The sequence below is a fragment of the Pogona vitticeps genome, chromosome 2 (assembly GCF_051106095.1).
Source record: "Pogona vitticeps strain Pit_001003342236 chromosome 2, PviZW2.1, whole genome shotgun sequence".
Classification (NCBI taxonomy): domain Eukaryota; kingdom Metazoa; phylum Chordata; class Lepidosauria; order Squamata; family Agamidae; genus Pogona; species Pogona vitticeps.
This window is the reverse complement of record NC_135784.1, coordinates 61,340,962-61,365,746: the sequence shown is the minus strand read 5'-3', so window position 1 is coordinate 61,365,746 and position 24,785 is coordinate 61,340,962. Positions and strand designations below refer to the sequence as shown.

At 42.3% G+C, this 24,785-nt stretch overlaps 1 protein-coding gene across 8 annotated transcripts in view; it reads left to right on the top strand.

Annotated features, from left to right (window-relative positions):
• PLXNA1 (plexin A1) overlaps positions 1-21,469 on the top strand; it is a 389,988-nt gene extending 368,519 nt beyond the window's left edge. For all 8 annotated transcript variants that reach the window (XM_072989530.2, XM_020801318.3, XM_078385248.1 and 5 more), the window contains 3 exons: positions 1,304-1,516; positions 2,877-3,027; positions 13,079-21,469. In XM_072989530.2, the coding sequence (XP_072845631.1) occupies positions 1,304-1,516; positions 2,877-3,027; positions 13,079-13,174 (460 nt within the window). In that variant the 3' untranslated portion in view covers positions 13,175-21,469. The remainder of the gene's footprint in view (positions 1-1,303; positions 1,517-2,876; positions 3,028-13,078) is intronic.
• Positions 21,470-24,785: the final 3,316 nt, after the last annotated feature.

Genomic DNA, 24,785 nt, shown 5'->3' with positions numbered 1-24,785 from the left:
AGAACTGCTTTTATTAGCTAAAAGAATTTCTACAATAGATAGACAACATTTTAATTAACTTTTTCTAAAGAAAAAAACTCTTTGTGTGTATTTTAATTTACAATACTTTTATTCGTTTTTGATCAGAGACCTGTTACATACATAAACTGGTGTAGATCACAGTGGCAGATTGTCATTAGTTAAGTCACCGCTTGTATCCCTCACTGTGCACCAGCTTACAAAATTGGTTTGCGGTGAGGGAGACAAACAGCAGCTTCTTAACTAGCAGCAATTTGCTGCTGCAGTTATTCCACTGCGCTTATGCCAGTCTAACTAACCAGCAGGATGCTGGCCTTTGTGGTATTTTAAATTACAAATGAAATTTGTTATTTAGAGGAATTTAAATGATAGCAAAGCAAAGGCAAGGAGGTATGAAGGTTTCTCAAAAAAGTAAAAAAAGGGAGCATGAAGTTGGAGTGCTTTAAATGTTCAACATTTATTAGTATAATAATGTGTTTGAGAAATGTCCAAAATTTGGTGACATTGGCCACTTGAGATTTTGGAAGTGTTATGCAATGCATTATGACATGTTTTATGCATTATTAAATGACTAAGATGAGGGTGTCATGCTTAATACTGTTCATAAGAAGACAAGACTCGGGGGGGGGGGAAACGAAAACAAAGAAGAGAAGGTCAGAATATGAGGTGGATTGATTGAGTAAAGGAAGCCACAGCCTTTAGTTTGCAAGATCTGAGCAGTGCTATTAATGATAGAACCTTTTGGAGGTTGTTAATTTACAGGGTCGCTGTACGTCAGAAGCAGCTTGATGGCACCTGAGAACAAAAAAATAATGCAGAAAGTTCTGACATTCTGGTAAATCCAAAGTCCAACTATCCTTAATCTCCCAGCCTTCATTTCCATCATATGCCACAAAAGGGTGGCATCAACTGTGGCCTAAGTGTTTATATTCTTCCCATCTTAGAAAAGTCTGGTGCCCCAACATTTCTGATATTCAGTCCTGCCTTGTAAATACCAGTTGCCTTTAATAAATAATCCAGTTTCCTTGTATAATATCAAGGTTCTTACTGGGTGCTTCATTCCATATTGAGAGGAAGTAACTGGGTACAACAGAAGACAAGAACTGGTATAGTTGGTGTGTTTTTTCCTGAAGCATTTCCCTGTGTAGAGTTTAGGAGAGAATATCTGCCCCAGTTTCTGGCATTGCTGACCATCTAAAGGTAATGGTCGGGGGGGGGGGCTCTGTTTGTATTTTTTAAGAATATGTTTTCCTAACCTGACTTTCTCCTTTATTTTTCTCTGCAGTCTACCTCTGCGTTTTTGGGTGAATGTGATTAAGAATCCCCAGTTTGTGTTTGACATTCACAAGAACAGTATTACTGATGCTTGCCTATCAGTGGTGGCTCAGACATTCATGGACTCCTGCTCAACTTCTGAGCACAAGCTAGGGAAAGATTCTCCCTCCAATAAACTACTGTATGCCAAGGACATCCCCAACTATAAGAGCTGGGTAGAAAGGTGAGTGGCTTCGATTTTGGGAATATGTACTTGAAAGATTTAAGGAGCTGTAAACTTTTCTGGTTTTTCTTCTGGAAAGCGAGAGGCTTTGGTAAACATGGGTTGGAGGCTGAAGCCATCTAACTAGCCAGTTACAAATGATTATTTCTTTGCTCACAGTCTCCACTGATGTATAATAAATCAAGTACTATCATGGAAGGAGCAATTTATATTAGGCTGAATGCAGAATGAGACATCTGGGAAAAGAAATGCCCAGCTGTGTGTCGCCATTTGCTCAAGAGAGAAAGAAGCAGTCTTTGCCAATTTCTTCCTCTCCCTTAAAACCTCACTATATTCACAAGGCAAGATGCTCTGAAGGGTTAGGAGATCCTCCAGAACCACGTCGTAGTTGGTAAAAAGGGCTTCCAATAAAGAGGGAAGTCACCTTTATCTTCTGTCCACCAAGATAGGGGAGCATTCTGATCATCAGTGAATTTCAGGGCCAAACGGGGATTTCATCCTTGATCTCCTTGATCCAGTACTCCATCTGCATGACACCACCAACTCCTGATGAGGTATCTTCAAGAGTTTTCGGTTAGGCAGCAAAAAACGAACAATGACTTGCCTGTGAACGGATCTGTGTCTCTTTTCCAGTCATAAATTAATCCTAGAAATGTACTTAATCCCAGGCCTGCTGTTGACTTTTCAGTGTTGGACCTGGGCCAGCACTCTGAAGTTTGTCGGCTCTGGTGATTCTACTGATCCCCCAAATTGCTTTCTGTTTCCACTACAAACTTTTCTGGGCACCATGGATTTCTCAGCAAATCACATCCAATCCTCTCATTATGGAAAGACACGCAAAGGCTTCTCTCACGGGTAACAGAACTTTCTGCTTCCAGTTGTCACCGCGTGAAAGGGCATCAGAAGATGGTCTTTGGACAGAGGAGTGGGAAGCCATGGACACTGATCCAGCATTTGGAAAAGTTGCTTATAGGGTTATAAATCCCAGAACCTCCTCAATGGAACAGCCATCTCCTGGGGGGGGGGGCTTCCAAGAGTGGTAGTCCAGAAAAAAAAAGAAGAAGAAGAAGAAGAAGAAGAAGAAGAAGAATTTTCTCAAGCTCTGATCTGATATCCTTCACATAATAAACAGTTGTTCCATCGTAATAAATAGATTTTTCTTCTTCATGCTTTTTGTGGCTCACACTAATGAGGTCCTGTACCTGCACAAAGCCCTGTTTCGAATCTTCTAAAGGACTTTTGGTTTCTGTTTCTGGAAGGTTCCAGCTATACCTTCAGAAAGAATATTTTTTTCTCTAACTGGATTAAGCACCTTCTGTTTTTAATCAACATGCTGTGTCTCTCCTGCTCCCTGCTGTAGATATTATGCAGATATTGCTAAAATGCCAGCAATCAGTGACCAAGACATGAGCGCTTACCTGGCAGAGCAGTCACGGTTACACCTGAGCCAGTTCAACAGTATGAGTGCACTGCATGAGATCTACTCATACATCACCAAGTACAAAGACGAGGTAAGGAGCAGCAGAGCTTTTAGTAACAGCCTCCATGTTACTATTTATTACAAATCTCTTTCTTCTTCCTTATTCCAAAAACTTTGTGTCTCTTGATAAGGAAAAATGGACAAAAATCCTGATCATGAGGAATGGCAAGGGTAGTTGTATCATATGGAGGGTGCCTCTTAAAGTAGCTTTTCACCGGATTTTATGTCCAGTCCTTAGATCCACTGATACAGTTAAGAAAAGGCCAAAAAAAGGCAAAAAATATTTTATATGATAGCTTTTATTAAGCTATAAATGATCACTTAAAGCACCTAGGAGTAAATTATTATTATTATTATTATTATTATTATTATTATTATTATTATTATTATTATTATTATTATTATTATTATTATTATTATTATTATTATTTTATTTTATTTTATTTTATTTTATTTTATTTTATTTTATTTTATTTTATTTTATTTTATTATTATTTTATTATTATTATTTATTCAATTTATATGCCGCCCAAACTACCCAGAGGTCTCTGGGCGGCTTACAATAATTAAAATTAAATACAGCAAAAGATAAAATAATTAAAATACAATTAAAATACAATTAAAATTGCCATCAGACCCACAGCTAATATTATTTCAATTAAAAGCCTTCTGGAACAGGAAGGTTTTGACCTGGCGCCGAAATGTCATCAGCGTCGGCGCCAGACGAATCTCAGTCAGGAGGGCATTCCATAGTCTGGGGGCAGCTGCCAAAAAGGCCCTTTGTCTACAAGCCGTCCCTCTTACCTCCTTAAGGGACGGCTCTTTCAAAAGGGCCCCCTGGCTAGATCTTAACTGCCGGGTAGGTTCATATGGAAGGAGGCGGTCCTTCAGGTATCCAGGGCCCAAGCCGTTTAGGGCTTTATATGTCAAAACAAGCACTTTGAATTGGGCCCGGGCAGCAACTGGTAGCCAATGTAACTTATACAGAATCGGCTTGATATGTTCCGTGGCAGCTGCACCACTCACCAGCCGCGCAGCTCGATTCTGGACCAGTTGCAATCGCCGGACTGTCTTCAAAGGCAGCCCCACGTAAAGCGCATTGCAGTAATCTATGCGGGATGTTACCAGTGCATGTGTGACTGTCATGAGACTCCGCTCGTCCAGGTAGGGCCGTAGCTGGTATAATTTCCGCAGCTGAAGGAAGGCGCCCCTGGCCACCGAGTCCACCTGGGCTTCCAGTGTTAGACTGGGGTCCAGGAGCACCCCCAAGCTGCGGACCCTGTCCCTTAGGGGGAGTGTAGCCCCATTCAGGGCGGGGAAATGGCCCTCCAGCCTGTCCGGTGAAGCACCCACTAACAGCACTTCCGTCTTGTCTGGATTGAGTTTCAATTTATTAACCCTCATCCAGTCCATTATCAGGTCCAGACACGAGTTCAGCACAGAAACTGCCTCAGTGTGTTGTAGTTTCACGGGGGGGGGGGGATTCTTGATCAATTCAGCATTCATTCTATTGGCACAGGGGATGCTGGAAGAGGTGTTTATGTAGTGGGAGAGAAAAACATTGGGAGTGTGGTTGGAATTGGGCATGCAGATGCAAGTTAGACATTACATCTCCCACTTCTGTAGAGGGCCATGAAGAATCATTCTTTCTCTTGAGCACAGGAACAAATTAGATTTAAAAAACAACAAGCGCTCAGATATTGCCCTGGAACTCCTCCTGTACACAGACAACCACAACTTCATTATTTAATATGATTAAAATAGTCCTGTATACAGCTTCTTTTACTTTGTGGTGTGTAAAAGCAATATATTCAAGAATGTGAATACATGCTGAGAAGTTGCATGTTTGCTCATCAGGGCCTCCCATAGTTTGCTGATTTTACCCTGCAAATCCTGCCTTCCCTTTAGAGTACTTCCTGCTTCCTAAGCTGGATTTGCCTAAGAGTTTGGACACAAGGTGTTGGGGGCAGGAATTACAGAACTATCTCAGAGGTGGGTGGGAGATATTTACAAAGATAACTGGCGGAGGAAGGGAGAATAAGCTGCCGCCCCTGACAAATAAGTATAGGGGAAAGGAGGGATCAAAGTGATCCTGCAGGGATTTGATCCTTGTTTTCCCCTCCACTTGCTAAGCCCCACTTAGATTTCTTAATTTTGAGTTAGAAAAGTGGGGGGCGTCTTATACACGAAAAATACGGTATATAATATATTCATGCTTCCTTTCCCTTCTTCCTCTCTTCCGTTTTATGTTACGGGTCAAATTGCTTAAGGTAAACAAGCATGGGCTAGTCTGTGTGCGTGTGCGTGCGTGCGTGCGTGCGTGTGTGTGTGTGTGTGTGTGTGTGTGTAAAGCCTTTTCTTCTTTATGTAAGAAATATTAATAAGAAAATAAATAAAATACAAAAACATTGTGGCAATGTCAGCAAATTGTCAGATAGAAAAACATGTATCATAAAATAGATGAAACAAATAGCAAAACATAAGAAGGCCCCTTACCCACCACCTCCATTTCATAAATTACTCTGGAGTGCCAGCAGCATGGAGAATACAAGGAAGAGGCTCCATCTCGGTACATCACCTTTTCTCTGCTGGAATGTTTTCATTTTCCACTATCCTGGGTGATTCCAATGGACCTGTGCATAGATTACCTGATTTGCAGGTTGGGGAGTGGGGTGTTGGCTCTCACAAGAGAGTTACTCTAATCGTCCAGTAAAGTTTTAAGAGTAGTTAAAAACCTATTGCTGTAATTGGCACAAACTCCCTAACAAACCTTTTGAATACAATCTCTGCAATCCTTTATTAAAGCAATAAAATATATAGCACTAATAAAAATATATGTAATAGGATCACATGGATTTTATTGCTCAACTGAGAGATGAGAGCTGAGGGAAAGGGATAGTGGCTTGCATAAAGCAATAAAGAGGTTTGGTTTGGGTCATCTTCTCTTTCTCTCTCTCTTTATTTTATTTTATTTTATTTTATTTGTAAGAGCATTTGCCAGACCGTCCTGCATTGTCATTTGGGCATGGGTATAAGTAAGTTCCTTTGAGAGCTGGTGAAATAAAATCCTCTCAGTGGAACAGTAGAAATGGGAACACAATGAGAGAGAGAGAGAAAAAAATGGATCCCAGGAGGAAGAGGCAAAGGTGTTGCACAGCAGTGAATTTAACAGACTAGAGCACTGGTTCTTAACCTTGGGTTACTCAGGAGTTTTGGACTGCAACTCCCAGAAGCCTTCTCCACCAGCTGTTCTGACTGGGGTTTCTGGGAGTTGCAGTTCAAAAGCATCTGAGTAACAAAGGTTAAGAACCACTGGACTAGAGAATTGAAGAATACATTAATTTGTGATTGAATAGATAGGGCACAAGATTTAGACATTTGGAAGCCTGGGTTGGTGCTCAGCCATGGCCTTTCTCAATTGTATTGGCCCACATTCTTGTACAGAAGCTTGAGGACCTTTAGTAGAACAAGCATGAATAATCAATTTGCCTGCCTTACAGAGTTACAGCAAAGGCAAAGGTCAGAAAGTTCAGCCAGAAGATGAATTCTTTGGTGTTAAACATTAGAAATGGGGAGATTTAATTCATTGCTGTTGACAGTTAAATCTGAGCATATTTAATACGTTGATTTGTTGATTAATGCGATAATTTTCAGATAAGCATATTTGTCATTTAGGAATTGCCTTCTCCATTTGGGCATGCATTTTTCCTCCCTGGTACTGTAAATGCAGTCATTAGCAAAGGATGGGGGTTCCAATATACTGTATGTGAAAACTATTCGGTTGGTAAAAGACACACTTTCTAACACAGGATCTCCTCACTCCAGCTGCAGAGAAAGAGACACCCATGCACGTCCAACAAGACTTACCCAGCAGGAATAATTTCTTTTACCATTTTCAAATGTGCTTTTTAGCAGAACACTTTGTAGTTTTCAGCTAAAGCTGCTCAGCTGCTCCCGGCTCTCCCCAGCTCAGCTTTACTCCTGCAGTCTGTACAGGACTAGAAACTCTGACCATTAGAATCAGAAGTGCCCAAGTGAAGAATTACTTAAATGGCACAAGGAGGAGCAGAGCATAAGTAACAATTGTAACACATTGAAAATGCATTAGTATTACTTGTAAATCATTATATTTAAAGCATTAGATAAATGGGTGCGCTTTCTTGTGATGGTTAGGGAAAGAATAAGTTCGAATAGATGCATATATCCATGTTCATAGACACATGCAAAAAGGGGGAATATATACTTTTAGCAATTACATCTTAGCCTAGTCAGGGAAGATTTGCCTGTTTGTGTCCGACAGCAGTGTGACTTTTTGCAGACCAAACACGTACTTCTTACTGATGTTGCTTCGGATGTGGAGTCCCAAGATCCATCATGTCAGCCTTAGCAGAGTTCCCACCAGGATGGGATGTTGAGTTGCTGACCACATGCCAGCCTCCTGCTGCTGTGCTCTGTATCCCAGCCCTTCCTTCCCCCTGGAATCTGTGACCAGCTTTCAGTCTCTCCGGTTCCTAAACACACACTGCTGCTCATCAGTCAACCGAAGTGCTATTAACATGTAGGACTATTTACTACACCACAAGAACGAGTCTTCATGCCAGCCCCTTCTGAGCGATGCATATTAGCAAAGGCTTATGAATACATCCAGATTGCTCCATGACAGAAGAAAATATTGAAGGTTCTCCTCCTCCATCTTCCACAATCTCCTATTGCTGTTGGAGATCACTGTGTATTTGCCCTCCCCATGTGGTGCTTCCAAGATATAGGACAACTGTCTAGATCCCTCAGCTAATAAAGGTGCAGTATAAGGTTAGAAAACATCCAACTAATGCCTTTTACTTCCAGTCCAGATTTACTGGAGCTTTTGCTTAAAAAAAAAACTAGGAAAATAGATCTGATTTGATTTGGATTCCTGCATTGTACAGGGGGTTGGACTCAATGACCTTGTAGGTCCCTTCCATTATTCTATGATTCTATGAAAGGAGGATCACACACTCACTGTGGTCCAGTCCCTAGGCATAAAGAGCCATGGAAGAAGTGTCTTTCTTGCATGTACACAAAGCTTCAGATATTATAACTAAGAGAGAGCAAGGGGGGACCTACGCATAACTCGCCTGTCCCCTTACAAAGGGGAGATCCACAAGTTACTCTGCTAACACTGTGTAGTCTTAAAGGTGATTGTGAGGCAGGTATACCATAGATCAGCGGTCAGGGAACAGGGGTAAATTACCCCAAATGGGGTAAAAATGAAAATCCCGGGGGTAATGAGAATGGTTGCGGCAGGCATTTTACTCCCAGGCATTTTATTTCCGATGATGCTGTGTGTAAGCGGGCGCTCCGTTGCGGGGACAGTGAGCCCTGGTGAGGAACTGCACAGGGCACCCGCCTGTCCTCCTTGCCTCTAAAGTGCGGAGGAGGGTGGCAAACCAGGCCAGCTGGACTCTTTGCCCGGTGGAGTCCTGGCCGGAGCTCTCCTTCCTCCCCGCGCCTACCCACCCGGCGTGCTGGCGAGGAGGCCCCCTTCCCACCCCACCACACCTGAGCTCATGGCCAGTGGACCTGCCGGCCCTGTGGCGCCCACCTCCCCTCGCCAAGGATGTGCTTTCCCAGCGGTGTGGCAGCTCCAGACTGGCCGCCCAGACAGTGGCCACAGGTCCCAGGCGAACACAGAGGCAGGGTGGGGGTCAGCTGCGGACGGCAAGAGCCCAAGGGGTAATGTCAATGTATATAAATTTTTTTTGGGGGGGTAAAAGGTAAAAAAGTTCCCTGACCATAGGTGGTCACTTAATTCTTTTGGAAGGCAGCTAGAGCCCCCACCCCAAAATTTCTGTAGATGATCAGGCTCATGCTGTTGGTGTTGACTAGCAGAAAGGGCTTCATAGCTATGGTGTGCAGCTTTTGGTAGGGCCATAGGAGGAGAGTCCTTAGAGATCCTTTTAAAAGGCAGGCACTGGTCATTTGCCACCTCCTGTGTGTACAGAAGAGAGCAGCACATTACATATTCATATGAAATAATAAAATGTGTCGAGTCAGTACTACTTTTGTTTCTCAGTAGCCGTATGAGCAACAGATTCTACTTGAATTTTTCTCTTGGAGAAATTTGGTAGTTTGTGGCCCTGATTTATGCTCGCCATGCCGGCGGTGCCTTTCTCAAGAGCAGGCACAAGTGCAAGTCCTTCTAGCCAGGAACAGCTTAAGGCTGCACCACTAAAATGATGGGAAACATTTGTTTTGTGTTTTACTACAGATCTCAGAGTACTGTACTTCATGGTGTGGCCGCTGCCCATGCTGACTAGCTATTCTGTAGTCCACACACACACAAAGCCCCAAGCGTTTCTCACCTCTGCCTCCCAACATGAGAAAAAATGTCAGGTCCACCCAGGCCCCAGCAGTGAGCCGGCACAGCTGCTGCATTTCCCCATCCAAAATCCTTTCCCTTAGCTGGGAGCAAAGGTGGCACCCAATAAGAGCTGCTCTTAGGGACATGGTCATAGCAACGGCCAGCCGTGGGGCGGATCGCTCAGGTACCAACATTCCCATTCAAAACCATCCCACCTTTATTACAAATCCGTCAGGATTTGAAAGCAGAATATTAATAACAAGCCAAGAACTGTGTGGTCAGAAAGTGTGATTTTAATGAGCTGGGTGTAAGATAAATTGCCTTGCCTCCTCCTCCTCCTCCTCCTCGGTTAAGGGCTGCCTGGTATCTGTTGAATGTGCACCCATAGCCCACTCTGAGAAGTACTGCCTGTATGTTTACAGCTCTCAGGAACTTCTTTTTATTATTTGTAATGGGATTAATAAATAGCAGCTGTTCCTTTTGTTTGTTTTCATTCATTAAACACAATTACATGCCGCCCGACTGCACCCTCTTCAATGCAAAATAGGAGAGAATAATTTTTCCTGTTGTTTAGTGCTATAATATGCTGTCATTGGTGCTGAATGAGAATTATAATTAATTTTCATTTGGGGTTTTGCATCTTCCTAATCACGGCAGCCCTAGCTCCTGAAAGCAGGTGACAGACATGTATCTCTTTCTTTATAAGCCTTGTAGTTTTTCCCCCTTTTACTCTCAGAAGGGTAGCATGATAACAGAAGATCAAGCAAATACTGGCTGTAAATCTTGCTGCATTCCCAGACTTCTGTGCTGGAAGGGGAATTGGGGACGGTGGGTAGACGTGTTCCCACCTGCTTGTTGGGCCCAGTGCCTTTAGGATTTTAGTTCACTCAACCTAGCGGGATGTTTTTGTTTGCATTGAGCGCTTTTGGCACCATCCAGTGGTCTCCTGCTTGGTGGCAGGGAGGGGTCCTGAGATGACGTATCAAGAGCCTTTCACGTGGCCAAGCTTAGCTTCAGATTCTCCCCGTGCAGAATGAGTGGCCCAGATTTTTATTCCATGGAGGCTGTGGAATCCCCTTTGATATTTGGAGTGTTGTCAGGAGTAGTTCAATGAGATCTACCCCCTTAAAAGCACAGCCTTAGGATTGATCGTTCACATTCACTCTGCACCACCACCACCCACACACACACAGACAGATGGAACTGAACTGCCAAACCCTGTTTTCCGGTGCCACGTGCATTTACTAACTATGTGGCAACTAACCTTTCTATAATCTGCACGACACTTCTAAGCATTTCAGCATCCGCAAGGCGTCAAGCTACAGCACGGTGTACTCTCCACAGCACGTCCTGCACATTTAGTGCAAGAGACCTGTAGGGCACTGCAGCTGCTCTTAATCAAAGGAACTGATTTCCATATTAAGGAATTACCTGTAGGGCTTGTGATGGACCTTTCCTGCCTCCTAATAGTCAGTCTATTAATTATACAAGAGTTTGTTTCCAATTATGCAGCCAATGAAATGGTTAATCAAGTCCCCTTTGATGGATGCCTTGACATTTAATTGGAAAGAGAAATCCACCTTGTTCTCACAACAAACTTAGCCACTATAATGGGATTTCTGATAGGTTTGCATTTTAATCATCTCTTCCTTATCTGGTAGTGCAGTTTAAAGGAGATGGGCCTTTGTTCAAGGGACTTCTGAGGATGGGAGTCTCTTTTATTCTTCCATCCTCTCACTTTCTTAATCCCCCTTTTCTGGAACCTCAGCACCTGCCTTTTCTGCAAATGCACCTTTTTCCCTTCACCATTTCAAAGCCCTATTCACTACAACCACGGCCACTCCTCAGTTCATATAACTTGGGAGATTATAGAATGTAAAAGTGGGGGTTTTCAAAGATTTTCAACCTTGCATGCAAATGGTGATTTAGAGATTTTCGGAATTAGATGAGAACAGAATATGCAAGTAATGTGGGTTAGTGGTTCCAGATTGAAGTGTGCTGATCAAGGTCCTCCACATTCCCTGTCAGCTTTTCCCTGGAATCTTTCAGGGAAGATTCAAGTTGCATTAAATACAAGATGCATGCATGTCTGTGTGCTTTCGTTTTTCTTTCTTTCTTTCTAAAAACTCTGCAAGTTGGAGCTTCCACAAAACACTGTACAGTATTATTAAGTATTACAGTTTAGGGTTCCAGACAGTCAACCATGGCCTTACTGTATCTTTTCTCAACTCCGGTTTTTCCTGTCCCCAAGATTCAGGGATCCCTCCCTCCCTTCCTTCCTTCCTTCCTTCCTTCCTTCCTTCCTTCCTTCCTTCCTTCCTTCCTTCCTTCCTTCCTTCCTTCCTTCCTTCCTTCCTTTCTCTGGGTGGTTCACAGATAAATCACAGCCTTAGGATTAATTGTTCACATTCACTCTGCACCACCACAAACACAGGGTGGAACTGAACTGCCAAACCCTGTTTTCCAGCGCATATAGGACATCATAAAAAAAAGATAACATTCAAACATTGACACATTAAAACATTAAAAATTTAAATACATGGAATGTTTTCTAAATGCCTTTTTAGGGATTTCAGTTGAGTATTGCAGTGTTTCTTCTGCTGTGAAGGCATCTCCATAGCAAGGAGGTTGTATACGGACTGAGGCAGGCGTCAAGATTGCGTGTAGAATCAGCTTGAGTTCGTCCAGCAGATTCAGATTCTTCATCAGCAGTTTCTCTAGCTTTACTGAGAAACCAGAGGTTAAAGAGTGTAACTGTACATGTGACCAGGTAAAGAGGCAGATAGGATCAGACTCTATCCTAGATTCACTGTGATCAGTTTTCATTAATTTTGGGGATTGGCATATTTTTCACATGTGGGAGTAAACAGCATAGTCCTCTCAGATAAAATGTGTAAATGCTGAATAGTGAATGATTCCTAACTGCTATAGTGTTTCACTTGATGTTTTGTTATCTTTGATGCGTTGATAAAGTTTTACTACTCTGACTTAGCTGATACTAAAATACTAGGACCTCTTGCTCAAATGTTCTCTCCAGAAAATCATTTCAAGAAGAAAATTCTGTAACATTCCTAGAAAAATATCCCACAGTTTAGGATGTTTAATTCTCAATGTGTATGCCCATGAAGACACATTCCTTTATGCCCCTTTAACATGAGAGCATAGATAGATATTCTGTTAGCAAGGACTTTGGTTTCTTTGTAGATTAATATCTGATTTGTGGGGTGCATTCAAAACAGAAAATCAGTAGTGTGCAGGAGGTGCCTAAGCCTTTTTCCACTCTGAGATTCTCATCCTGTTCCTACCATTCCTACCTCACTATGGTGGCAAAAAATGTTTTTTTTACCAGCTGAACTTTTAAACGAGAAGCAAGCCAGACTAAGGGAGAAAGTGGAGACAAAGGAGTAGTACATTGAGCTTCCTTCCTCCCCAGCATTGTACCCTGTTTTCCCTGTTACCCTGAAAAACACTGGGAGGGGACCTTAAATTTCCTGAAATAATACTGAGAGTCAGTTTAAGTGAGTCTCTCTCTCTCTTTTTTTTTTTTTGCCATCATTTCCCTTTTGGTGTTTTGTAGGAGGTTCCATCATAGGCGTTTCCCTCATCTTTTTGGTTGGCCCACTGGTGGTTTTAGGGAGGTCTCACTTGGCCTTCCTTTCCACACTGGCACTTGTAAAGAGTGTTTCAATTTGGAGGAAAATCTTTCTTGACTGTTGGTTTTGTGTGTTCTTTTCCTTGCCAGATTTTAGCTGCTTTAGAGAAGGATGAACAAGCCCGAAGGCAACGGCTGCGGAGTAAGTTGGAGCAGGCAATTGACACAATGGCCCTAAGCAGCTGAAAGACGGCACTGCAGACTTCCCTAGCAGTGGATACTGAGAGAGAGTGAGAGAGAAAGAGAAAGAGGGCAGGCGTGCGGTGGCAGGAAGAAAGCAAGCAAGAGAATACATTGGGGTGTAGCACAAAACAGAGCCTGCTGCACCCCCGAAAACTTCACACCCACAAACAGCAAAGACTTAAGCCGCTGGTATCGAAAGCAACTTGACTGTGTCTAAAGACCTTTTGAAAGGAATGACATGGCAAAGAAACTAAAGGACCCCCAGGAGAGGCGCTAAGAGGGTCAGAAGGAAGAAATCCAGCTCAGCGCCCCCACCAACGCCTATCCCAGATCTGGCAACGGAAGGTTGGGGGGGCTGCACTAATGTCTAGGACAATGTTTTTACATTACGGTTTCCCCATAACAGGTGTGTGGGTCGGCTTATAGTTTTGTCTCCCACCCCCTTTCTGTCCTTTCTTTGCCCACCTTGCCTGACAACCCTACTCTATCTTCTCTTCCTTTCTCTCTCTCTGGCCTTCTGCCTCTAGTGTTAACTGCTATATTTGCACAATTTCCAGAAGCTAGTTGTGGTTTTGTTTTGTTTTTTAAGGCGCCGGGGGGGGGGATTCTAAATTTTCAACAAATTTTTGCAAGATTTTCTTTCTTGTGATGAAAGAAAGGACCTTCATTTGGTTGGGATAGGAATAGGGTGATTGGGACCAAGGTAAGAGTCCCAGCATCTTTGGTTCTTCCTACACTTTGCCCTGTGCCATTTTTCGTTTGAATGTTGTTTAGTAGCACAGGCCAAATAGATGCTCTTGTTTCAAATGCTGCTAAAGAGGGTAACTGGAGTCTGAGGTTCAAGAAGGCAAAGAGCTTTCTGGAAGTGGGGGATGCTTTTTCCCTGTTTTGTTGCAACAAGCCTTATTTTCTAGAAACACCACACTTTCCAGAAAAATCTCTTCCTTGTCCTTTTATAGACAGGATAGGGTGGTCTGTTTGGAAGCTGAGCTAAGAAACTCTTGAGAAGCCCTCCTTGCCCTTCCCCCATGAGAGATGCCCTCTGCCACTATAGGTAAATGTTTCCCTTGTAGGGCATTTTGATATGGGCACTTTTAAACAAGCAATTCTCCCATTGGAGCCAACTCTCAGTACAGTATTCCCTCTTCTTTAGTAGAGGCAAGCCTTCTTAGTAGCAGATGCAGTAGCACTTGAAAATAGGGTCTGGGCCGTCCAGAAGGCCTGGTTATTCCTCCCTATGTTAAAACCCTTGCTCCTTCCATTTCCATGGCACTGGAAGACTATAGTAATACTGGGCCTAGTTGAGAGATGTCATGAGGGCAGACTTCATCCAAAGAGATGAAGATCAAAGAAAGAACCGCACAGAATTTTAGTTTAGCCCCAAATGAAATAGCATATAATTGATGGGTCCCTCTTTCATTTTGATCCTGTAGATGCGTGTACATCTGTGCACGGTTCTTTAGAATGTCTGACTAATGCATCATCTCACTTTCAGCAAAACATAGGGCATTTTGCAAAACATGATCCATAACAAAATTGTCCCATCTACAGCAAACTATCGTCTTCATAAAAATTAGTAAGGACACTTACAAATTTCTTTGGGGTTTGGCCTGTGAGAACGGAGAAGGTGGTATAAAGTGAGAAGAAAGTGTGGTTTTGTAATAATTGCATGGCAGCACAAGATTTCAGTATTCCTCCTCTCTTGTTTGTGCTGATGTCATGGGGAAGTCATGGTCCCCAAGTAAAGGGCTTAGAATGGATATTGTTATTTCTAGATGAGTACTTTTAATGGGTCTGATGTCACATGCAGCTATATTTCCCATAGCTCCTTTTGAATACCTTGCCTCTCAGCTTCCCTAGAAAGCAAGGAAATAATAATCTTTGTTGAGACAACAGAGCATCCTCCACTCCCATCTGACTGATGCTGGGACCAGGGCTAATGGATGACTGCCGAGGAGATCATTTTTGCAACAGAAGTCCTGCTTTTGTTCTTTGCTACGTTGTCCAACCCAAGGTGGAGTCTTTGAGGCTTCTGTTTATTTTTTTATGTTAAGATTTTGAGTGGGCAAACCTAATTCCGCATCTTTGTTTCTACTTTACAAGGGGAAGCTTAGCAAATGAGAAAGTGGCTCTCCTGTGGGCCAATCTACATGTTGCCCCCCCCATTCCATTTTAAATTGTACAGTAGTACAGTTTTTAAGTTTCCTGTATCACAGGGCAGTTTATGCATTCACATAAAGAAATAAAAAGAACAAATTTCCAGTAACACTGATTAAGACATTTCTGAAGAACCTGAAATACCCATATGGCTTGGGCTTAATGAGTCCAAAACTAACAGCAAGGGCTTATGAAAGACAGAAGGGTCTTATTAGAATTCTTCCTGAAATCTCTCTTATTTTTACTACAGTCTCTTTTCATTAACGCTTCACCATTCCATTGGATGCTCCGTCCATACTTCATTTAAATGTGTCATTGTATGATGGTCTATTCAGAAGTTGGTTCCACTGAGCTCAGTGGGATCTACTCTCAAGTAAGCATGCATAGCACCGTAGCCAAATACCCTCTCTTGCAATGCCTATAATCATAATTTGAGTTTACTACTGTGACAAGCCACTGCCCTAATTCAACTCAGGTGATCAAATCCACCAGATTTGCCACCCTCGACTACTCACCCATATAGAAATTGCTGTCTCAGCCAAGGTAATGCTAAAGAGAGGCTCCTGCAGAACATACCGAGCCTAGGTTTGTCTATTCCCCTAGAGTGCAAATAAGGGGAGGAGAAGGATGTAATGAAGTTTTTAATTAAAATTTAAAATATGTGTGTGTGTATATATAAATATATATATATATATATGTTGTTACAATCTAATTCTTGTGCCCCAGTGGGGCACTGTATAGTCAACTGAAGGAGATCATCAAATATAGGTTGGAATCCTATTGGTGTTCTAGTAAGGTTGGTGTAACTTATTGTGGCTAATTGAAAAGGTGCTATGCCATTGGGTGAGTAGCGGAGCATGTGATCAAGACACAAAAGAAAATATCATCAGTCACAGCAAGTTATTTAAACCTTACAGGAGTATCAGTACGATTTTGGCCATGGTTTTTTTTACACAAGCAGTGAAAAATACCAAATGTGGGGAATAAAATCAAACATTTCTCATCAAGCAGAACAATCTCTTAAATTCTGTATACATCTCAGATTGCTTTGTAATTTTGTTTTTAGCCTTTTTAATTTTTTTATTATTAAAGAGGAGGAAGAGGAGAAGACAAGGAGACAATAAAATAAAACAAAAAAACCCTATGGAATCCTGAGGTGTCTGGATCCATAGGATCTGTGGGCTGTTGCATGATTGTGCTAGAGTTTAGTCTGAGTTGATCTTTTTTTAAAAGAAAAAAAATGCAAGTGTTGAATACTAGAGGTTTGTTTAGACCTTTTTATTTTTAAAATTTTGGAATTAATTTGTCACTTGTACAAGAAAAAGATTAACATCAACTGTTTATTCTGGAAATGGTACTCAAAACTTTTAAAGGACAGCTCAATGTTGCTACACACAAAATCTACTGTAATATTTTACAGGTTTTCCTCCCTAGCCTCTGTTGGAAGGGTCTTTTGAGAGCATAAAGAATATTATGGGATTGATACTTGTGAAGGCTCCTGGATCTTTTGGCTTTGGGCACTCTGCAAGTGTACTTGTGACCTTATAAAAGCAAGTGACCGAATCTCTCCTCTGTTTTGATTTACTGGAGAGCACTGATTTGGCTGGAGGAAAAGAAAAAGAAAAAAGCCACATTCCATTCTCAATTGCTTCTCACTTAAACACCTTTCTTATCTAGGCATCTCATCTCACCAATATCTTGGGATACTTCACTGGAGAGAAATGTTTAAGTGCTTGCATCAACTAAGCACCATTCTCTTATGGCTTCCCACATGCACACACACAGAATGACAACACTATGGAGCTCATCAGAGTTGGATCAATCTGAAGAGCCTGAAGAATGCAAGGGGGGAATCTGTTCAGTTTCCAGGACTAGGCTGGGATTTTCTCTCTTCTGAAGGCTTTAGCCAAATTAATCTTATCCTACCATCTCAATTACTGATCCTAGTTGAAGTGCCATCCTTCTATAGTCAGGCTGTTGAGAAAGATGTCTTTAACCAAACAGTAAAAAGAAAAGTTAGCAGTGAGGAATGTGTATGAAGGTCAGCATTCCTTCCCTGGATCTTTCAGACATAGGTGGAAAACCGTTAAACTACCCAGTTTACATTTAGGTGCTTCAGATTGATCTGGTATGTGGGTCTGGCTGTCAAAAAAGTTGCTCTCTGGGCCTTATGTTAATATTTGATCTTCTAAATTGTACAAGAGTATGTTGATGCCCAGGAACACAGGCAGATGCCACGATGGTGAAATGTAAACATCCTGGATAATACATTTCTGCATGTGAAGTGTACATTGAACCCATGGAAAATTGGCTAAATCAGGTGGGGCATTATTCGAACATTGGGCCAGGAAAAAGAGGTGTCTGTCTCCATACACATAGACTTTTTGTTTTGCTTATTGCATTGTGGTCCTTCTCATTCTGGGGCTTCCTGTGCTCTGTGTGTGTGTGTGTGTTTGTGTGACTGTCACTATTGAGTCCCTATGGAATGGCCGTCTGATGGGAGAAAAGGGGAGGTTCCCTTTTCCTCTGACTTCATTCAGTGGTAGGACTGTGGCTCACAAAGAGAGAGCCAATGGCTTTGTAAACAAAGACTTGAGCCCGCACAAAAATGCAGTGGTTTTGCCACAGGCAGGGAAGAGATGCACATGGAAAGCAGACAACTGCACCTGAATTGTCATCCCTTTTTTTTTCCTTTTCTCCCTGATATTTTGCATTTCAGTTCAGCTTAAATCAACAGCTACCATTGTATGGGAGCAGATATTCTTTCAGTATTGAAAAGAGTTCATATGGAACAGATCCATTGAATAAGGAGAGAATCTCTTTATACTCTCAATTCTCAGTAGGGCAGTTTTTCTTTTACCAGAGCTAGATTATTTCCATGCTAGCACTTTTCTCCGGAATGCCCATCTTTTACTTATTGAATGGAGCATCCAGACAACACCATTGTTAAATGACTGTTGTGTGGAGGCCTTTTCTGTGTTGTCCTTAGTTGGTTTTCCCTCAGGCCTGCTTTATGGTAATTTTTTAAATAGTCAAAGTAATTGAACCACTAGCCTGTCCTGCATGTACAGATACAGTGGGTGTTGAGGGTCTTAAATGCCTGTGCCTTTAGTCCATCCTGTTTTCATATTCTACCCATTTCATAGGTTTCTGTTGATTGTGGCTGAGACATTAGTGATTAATTGCCCTGGTACCCATTTCTAGGGGCTGTTACCAAGAAAAGCTTCTTTTCCAAGATGTTCTCTTTTTGTAGTGAAAGAAAACCACTACTAAAAGCTCACACACACAGGAACATAAAAAGAAATGGGTGGGTGCGGTTAAGAGGATCTATTCAAGGAGTAACAAATTATTTATCCATGATTTTCTAATCTGAACACAACGGAAAACCATAAATCTGGCTGAACTTGCAACAGAAAGGAAACTTTTAATTAAACATTACTGAGAACATTTCTGACTGTGATTGTCACTTGAGCAAACATTACAATAGTATGAAGACGTATGTAAGGGCATTCATGGATAACACCTGAGTATTAAAGACCCTATCTAGCATTTAGTTCTATTTCAGAACAGAATTTACAGAAATACCATACTTAGCACTCAAGAGTTATAGTATGGCAGCACTTTCTTATACCAAGGCCCCATTTTAGCTGGTAATTACCCCCACCATCTGCCCTCATAGCTAAACAAGGGGTTGTTTTTCATTAATTTAAATAATCCTTTCTTAACTAAAAATGTGCAAGAGAGATGCTTATGTCCAGTCCTGAATGCATAGAGAATATTACATGGCAGCGCATACTGTATCGGTCCTGTTCAAATCTAAAATGGTATCCATAGGTTATTTGGTAACAATAGGTACCAGGGAACACAGTGCTGTAGTGCGCTTTCCGATTGCCCACGGAGGAGAAATATGTTGAAAACCATTCAGACAAAATCTGTATCTCTTTGTGCAGTGTTGCTACTACATCTCCCCCTTTCTGTTGATCAGCATTTGACTGATCTAATTCCCACATTCAGAGACAAATATTCCACTGGAGGGTTATCTGTTAGGGGCAGGCAAAGGTGGCTTACTTCATGCTTATGAACCTCTGCCTCACCTCCTCTTGCACTGGAGGAAACTTTGTTCTTAATCAGCAACACTTCCCTTAAGCCTTTCCACTTTTGGGTTTTGGGCTGCTGTGTCCTTGCTTCCACTTAGTTCCCTTGAGGGGTCATTCTGATGTAGCCATTTGGTTTCATTCCCCCATTCAGAGTGGGATTAGCAGTGGGAGAAGAAGCAGGATATTATTGCTTCCCACAAGTATAAATATTTCATTGGCACTTTTCATCTGGTTATGTTGCCCTTTGACACATCTGTGCTCAAACATCTCGGAATTATGCTGCCAGGGGCTTCAGCAGCAGTGTTAAATCCCCTGATGTTTCTTCAGATTTTGTAGGTCTTTGATTGTGTGCATCTGTATAATTAGTATTCTGGAAAATCTTTTGATGTGTGTTTTGATACTCAAATAATCATACGACAAAGGAAGCTTTAGATATAAGTTGTTGATATCTTGGGACAGGGCTAGCACTGATTTTATAGACCCTGTTATAATGATTAAGCAAAGCAAAAAAAAAAAAGCTGTCAAAACCAAAGGCAGGCCTTTATAATGGCTATAGAGAAGAGGACTTCCTTGTTTGGAACAACTTGCAAGTGAAATGTTTATTTGCAGTTTTTAAGTATCATGAGAACTTTAATCAGCATTGGGCAAGTTGGACAGTCTGGTGTGTTTCCCCTTTACCCAAGTGCTTTTAAGTGACATTAGGTATGACTATGGTCCCTATGAGCACCTAAAATCAAAAGCAGATGTCTGTTTCTGAAGGTGTGTTTGTGTGAGTGTGTGTGTTTGTGAGAGAGAGAAAATTGCCATTAAGCACCATGTTAGTGCATTGCCAATAAGATCATCTGTGATCCTGTCCTAGTAAAACTATTAACAGGTTCCAGTCATTAAAGACTTATAGAAAGCATCTTCATGATTTCAGTACTCCTTCAGATATGAGAAATGCACATCAATTTTTTTCTGGCTTTATTTAAGCTTTTCTCATCCATTGTTACAAACATTTTATCGCATTTCATCACCTCCCTGGAGCTCTCTACTCTGTATCCCCAATATCCTAACCATGGCAGCAAAGTGTTCGAAGGAGAGTGTCATGATTTGAAGGATACTGCAGACTTAGGCTATGAAGGGAGTCCCTTCTAGCTTAACAATAAGGAAATAGGAAATAGCTTGGGTCCAGAAATAAGATACTCTGAGGAAATGGTTCAAGACAGATTAATAAGGAAAGTGTCTAGTGTATTCTTTGTCTCTTTGTCCTGGCTTCTGATTTCATGGCTCAGACTGGCCTAGCAGAGAGCGAATGCGTTAAGACAGAGTTAGGTACCACTACCGGGTCTCCTCAGTATCCTGCGTAGAGTTCCAGATGTGTATGACAAGATGACTGGATTCTACTAATGCACTCAAAGGTGCATGCCATCTTCATTAGGTGGCGTTCCTTGCACAGCCTCTGCTGGTTCTCTTCCAGACAGTCTGGCCAAAAGACCAATGCGATCTTCACTCATCTCAGGATGTTTTTGGGTATTCATTTTGCCCTGTTATTCATTTAATCCCATCGCCCCAAGTCCCTTGGATCTGGTGGTTCAGAAACAGCCACAAGTAAGAAACATAAGAAACAGAACCACAGGATTAGGCACTGTCCAAGTCAGTGATCGAAGCTGTTGAACCTCCTTGTGGTTTTCCTCCTACTGGGCGCCCTTCCAGTTCTCTCTCAGATTTCTAATGCAAGAGTTACAAAATCTGCCACTCCTTCTTTTCTAAGGAATGTCAAGGCCACATCAGCTGTCCTTTAAAAACAGGGGAAGGGGGGGTGGCATTGGAGGGGGGCAGAGAGAAAACAATAATAAAGAATTTTAATAGTAAAATTTTAAAAAGAAAATCATGATAACTTTATGTGATTGTTTCAGACTTGAAGCAACTGTGCCAGAGTGGCGGATCCGGCACCCTTTGATTGTGTAAATATCCTGCTATTTCCTATTTTAATGTTCTTCAGATTTAGTACTTGTAAATAAACACACACATCAAGGAGAGATTAAACATTTTTGCTATATAATGTGTCTGGTCTGGCTTTGTGAGTGCCCTCTACTGTGGAAGAAGGCATGGGGGCGGCGGCAGCTGTGGATTGCTTTGCACCATGCCACCCTGCTCAGATTTTGACTACAGCAGGCCTGCCCCTCAGTTTCCCCACATTTTACATCTAGAGCCACAAGTTATATTATCAACAGCATTTGGCTCTTGTGCAAGCTGAAGATTGCTCCTCTTCCGAAAATCTAGCTGTCCACAGCCCATCAGGATCTGGGATCCCTGCTTCCTAGAACAATAAATAAACACACACACACACCCTGCATGTCTGCTGCCCTCTCTTAGAAGCGACAGTCTTGTATGAAGGTGTCTGCTGGCGAAAAGAGCAGAAAGGAAAAGTCTTGTTCCAGCAAGGTTATGATTGGAACTATCCTGTGGCTGTCCTAGCTCAGTATTGTGTCTCCAACAGTGACATGGCCTGGATGACTAAAAAGGCCTTTAAAATCGCACCAGTTGACCTCGCCATTGTTTATTCCATTGTAGTTCTTCAAGGTGTAATACAAAAAGAACCTCTGATGCAAGAGTTTCAGTATACTGCACAACTTTTCAGGTGTGACCCCGTATCTCTCAGGCCATATCACCTTCTTTGCTCCAGTGAAGGGTCATTTATTTATTCAATGGATTTATATTTTACCTTTCTCCTGAGGCAGTTCCCAGTAAGGCAATTAAGAGTACAAATCAAATCCATACAACTAAATTTAAAATATAAAGCACATCAATAAAGAAATTGCAGCGCACACTCGGTAAAAATGCCTGTCCTTCAGCAACCAGACAGTTGCCAAAAGCTTGTCTCATTCAACAGCTCTTTGCTCAGGTGGAAGGGCAGAAGGGGAAGGGGGCTGGCCTAGTGTCCCTTCTGAAATGTGTTCAGGGCTAATGGAGTGGAATTCCACTCCCAGCTGCAAAGAAGCAACTGTCTGCCTAGCAAATACCACACAAGACTGGATTCTTACTGCTATTCCCACCATAGTATATGAGCAAGTAGGTACGTCTTCCTTTCTGGCCAGTAATTTTGGAATCCAGAAGTCCCCCAGGCAAATGCATACTTCCTAAAAGTGTCTGAGACTGGTAAGGGCCCACTTTATCTTGTTGGATTTCAACCCACACCCTCTCAAGATCCTCAAAATTTGGACGGTCAGGAATGATTGTATCTCAAATAAAGAACCCACAAGTTGGAATAAACACACACCACAGGTTGAAAAAAAATCAGGTCAGTTTCACTATATCACCTTTACTGGGAAGAATGATTTTTCAACCATCTGAATGGAGGTAAGTGGAACCACTTCTCATCCCAGAACAGGCTGGCTTTAGGCCTGAGAAGAACAGGTGGACTGGGACCTTATGAAATGGCCAATTAGAGTCTAGATATGCCACTGTCTGTCTGTAACCAGTGAAGGAACCTTTAGGGTCACTGAGTGAAAGCCAGCACGGCACAAAGGCCTGAAGGAAAAGCCATTTGTTGGCCAAGGCTAAGAACTGGCAAACTCTTCCAACTGGAATAATTTAAGGAATAGAAATAGATTATGCAAATATATTCTCATTGACTTTTAAATTTATAGTCAATTTATTTTACCCAGGCATATGAGTCAATCAAAGAAAGAAACAGTTTGGAACTGTTTATCGTGTACCACTCCATTTAATCAGTGTTGTCTTTATAATTTCAATCTTCCATAAAACTTGTTCATAATTAACCTTCAAAGTAAATTGTAAAATAATAATAGTTGTTCCTGTTGGGAGTAATTTGTATCCCATAATATCATATGTGTACATAACCACAGTAAGTAAGTAAGTAGGTAAGTGTCAGTAGAAGGGGTGGGGAGCAACCTCAGTGAGCCTGAGGGGCACCGTTTTCCTCCCAAACCTTGCCACAGGCTGCACCAGACCAGAAAATGTAGAGATGGGCACAAATCGTAAAACCGGTGGTTCATGTCTACCCATAAACCAGGAACCATCATGAACCCCCCAAAAAACAAACTGATACGTAGCTTGATTTTTGGGTTTGTGCAGGGGGAGGGGACTGCCCACCCGCTTCCCACTGTCCCCCTGTCACCTCCCTCTCTCCCTAGTCCTACCACTGCTTCCATCATCCTCAGAGGCAGCAGGCTGTCTTGCCTTCCTCAGAGACAGTGGGCCGGCTTGCCACCTCTTTTCTAAGAATTAAAAACTCACCGCAGGAGAGAAAATGTCCACAAATTGGAGTGCTCGCTCACCCATCTTCTTCTCTGGCTGCCTGGCAGTGATGGTGGTGAGTGAGCAAGCCTCACAGCAAGATGGAAGAATTAAACCAGATGATCATTGGCTCTCTGCCTGGCAATTAAGTGATGAGCAAGAATGAGAGTGAGGTGATGCAGTGGTAGCCGGTGGCATTTTGCCCAACAGCCTTCTAAAACATCTGGCCCATCTAATCCACACAGATGAAACTTTTTGTTAACAGCAGCCACACCCTGGAACACCATCCATTCACCACCACAGAAGGGTGGACTTTGGACTAATCATCTTCCTATGAAAGCCTGCCAACAAACACAATGTTTGAAACTCACTGTTCTAGGAGAAGCTCCCAGATTATGGGCTCATACTTGAGCTGAGCCTGCTACAGATATGCTAGACTAGAGCAGTGATTCTCAACTTTTGCCCACACAGATGTTTTGAACATCAAATCCCAGAAGCTCTGATCAGTATGACCATTGGCTATTCTGGGAGTCAAAGTCCAATGCATTTGGAGAACCCATGAAGCATCACCACAAGGCTGAGAAAACACATGTCTTTGAACCAGCTGGTGTGGAATTTTGTGAGATGGGACCCAAAAGGGAACCTTTTCAGTAGTGCGCATATTCCAGAAGCATCCCCAGCATCTGCTGCTTCCGGCAATCAGCTGACTCGTGCTGCCCAATCAGCAGCCCAGAGCACTTCTGTCTCTGTGTCACTGGCAGACTGCAATTAACTTGGATCCTTGTGTTCCTCTTTCTGCTCCTTCTCGCGCCAAACTGCACACCTTTCTCTCCCCTTCCCTGTTGGCTGCTGCCTCTGGGTAGGGGAGTGAAAGGTGGCTTTGCTCATTTCGCCACGAATGTCTTTAAATTTTCAAGGTGCTTCTGTTACCGTAATTTTTTTTTTAAGGCATTTGATTTTTGTTCCCCAGCTTTCAACGTTCCTGTGGCTTTTGATCAGTTGCAAAGGAAATAAATCAATTATATTGAGAGAGAGGCAGCGGGGGAGGGGGGATAATTGGCAGTCACACCATCTGGTTACCAAGTGCTGGGATCAAAGAGGCCAATAATGGCCCTTTA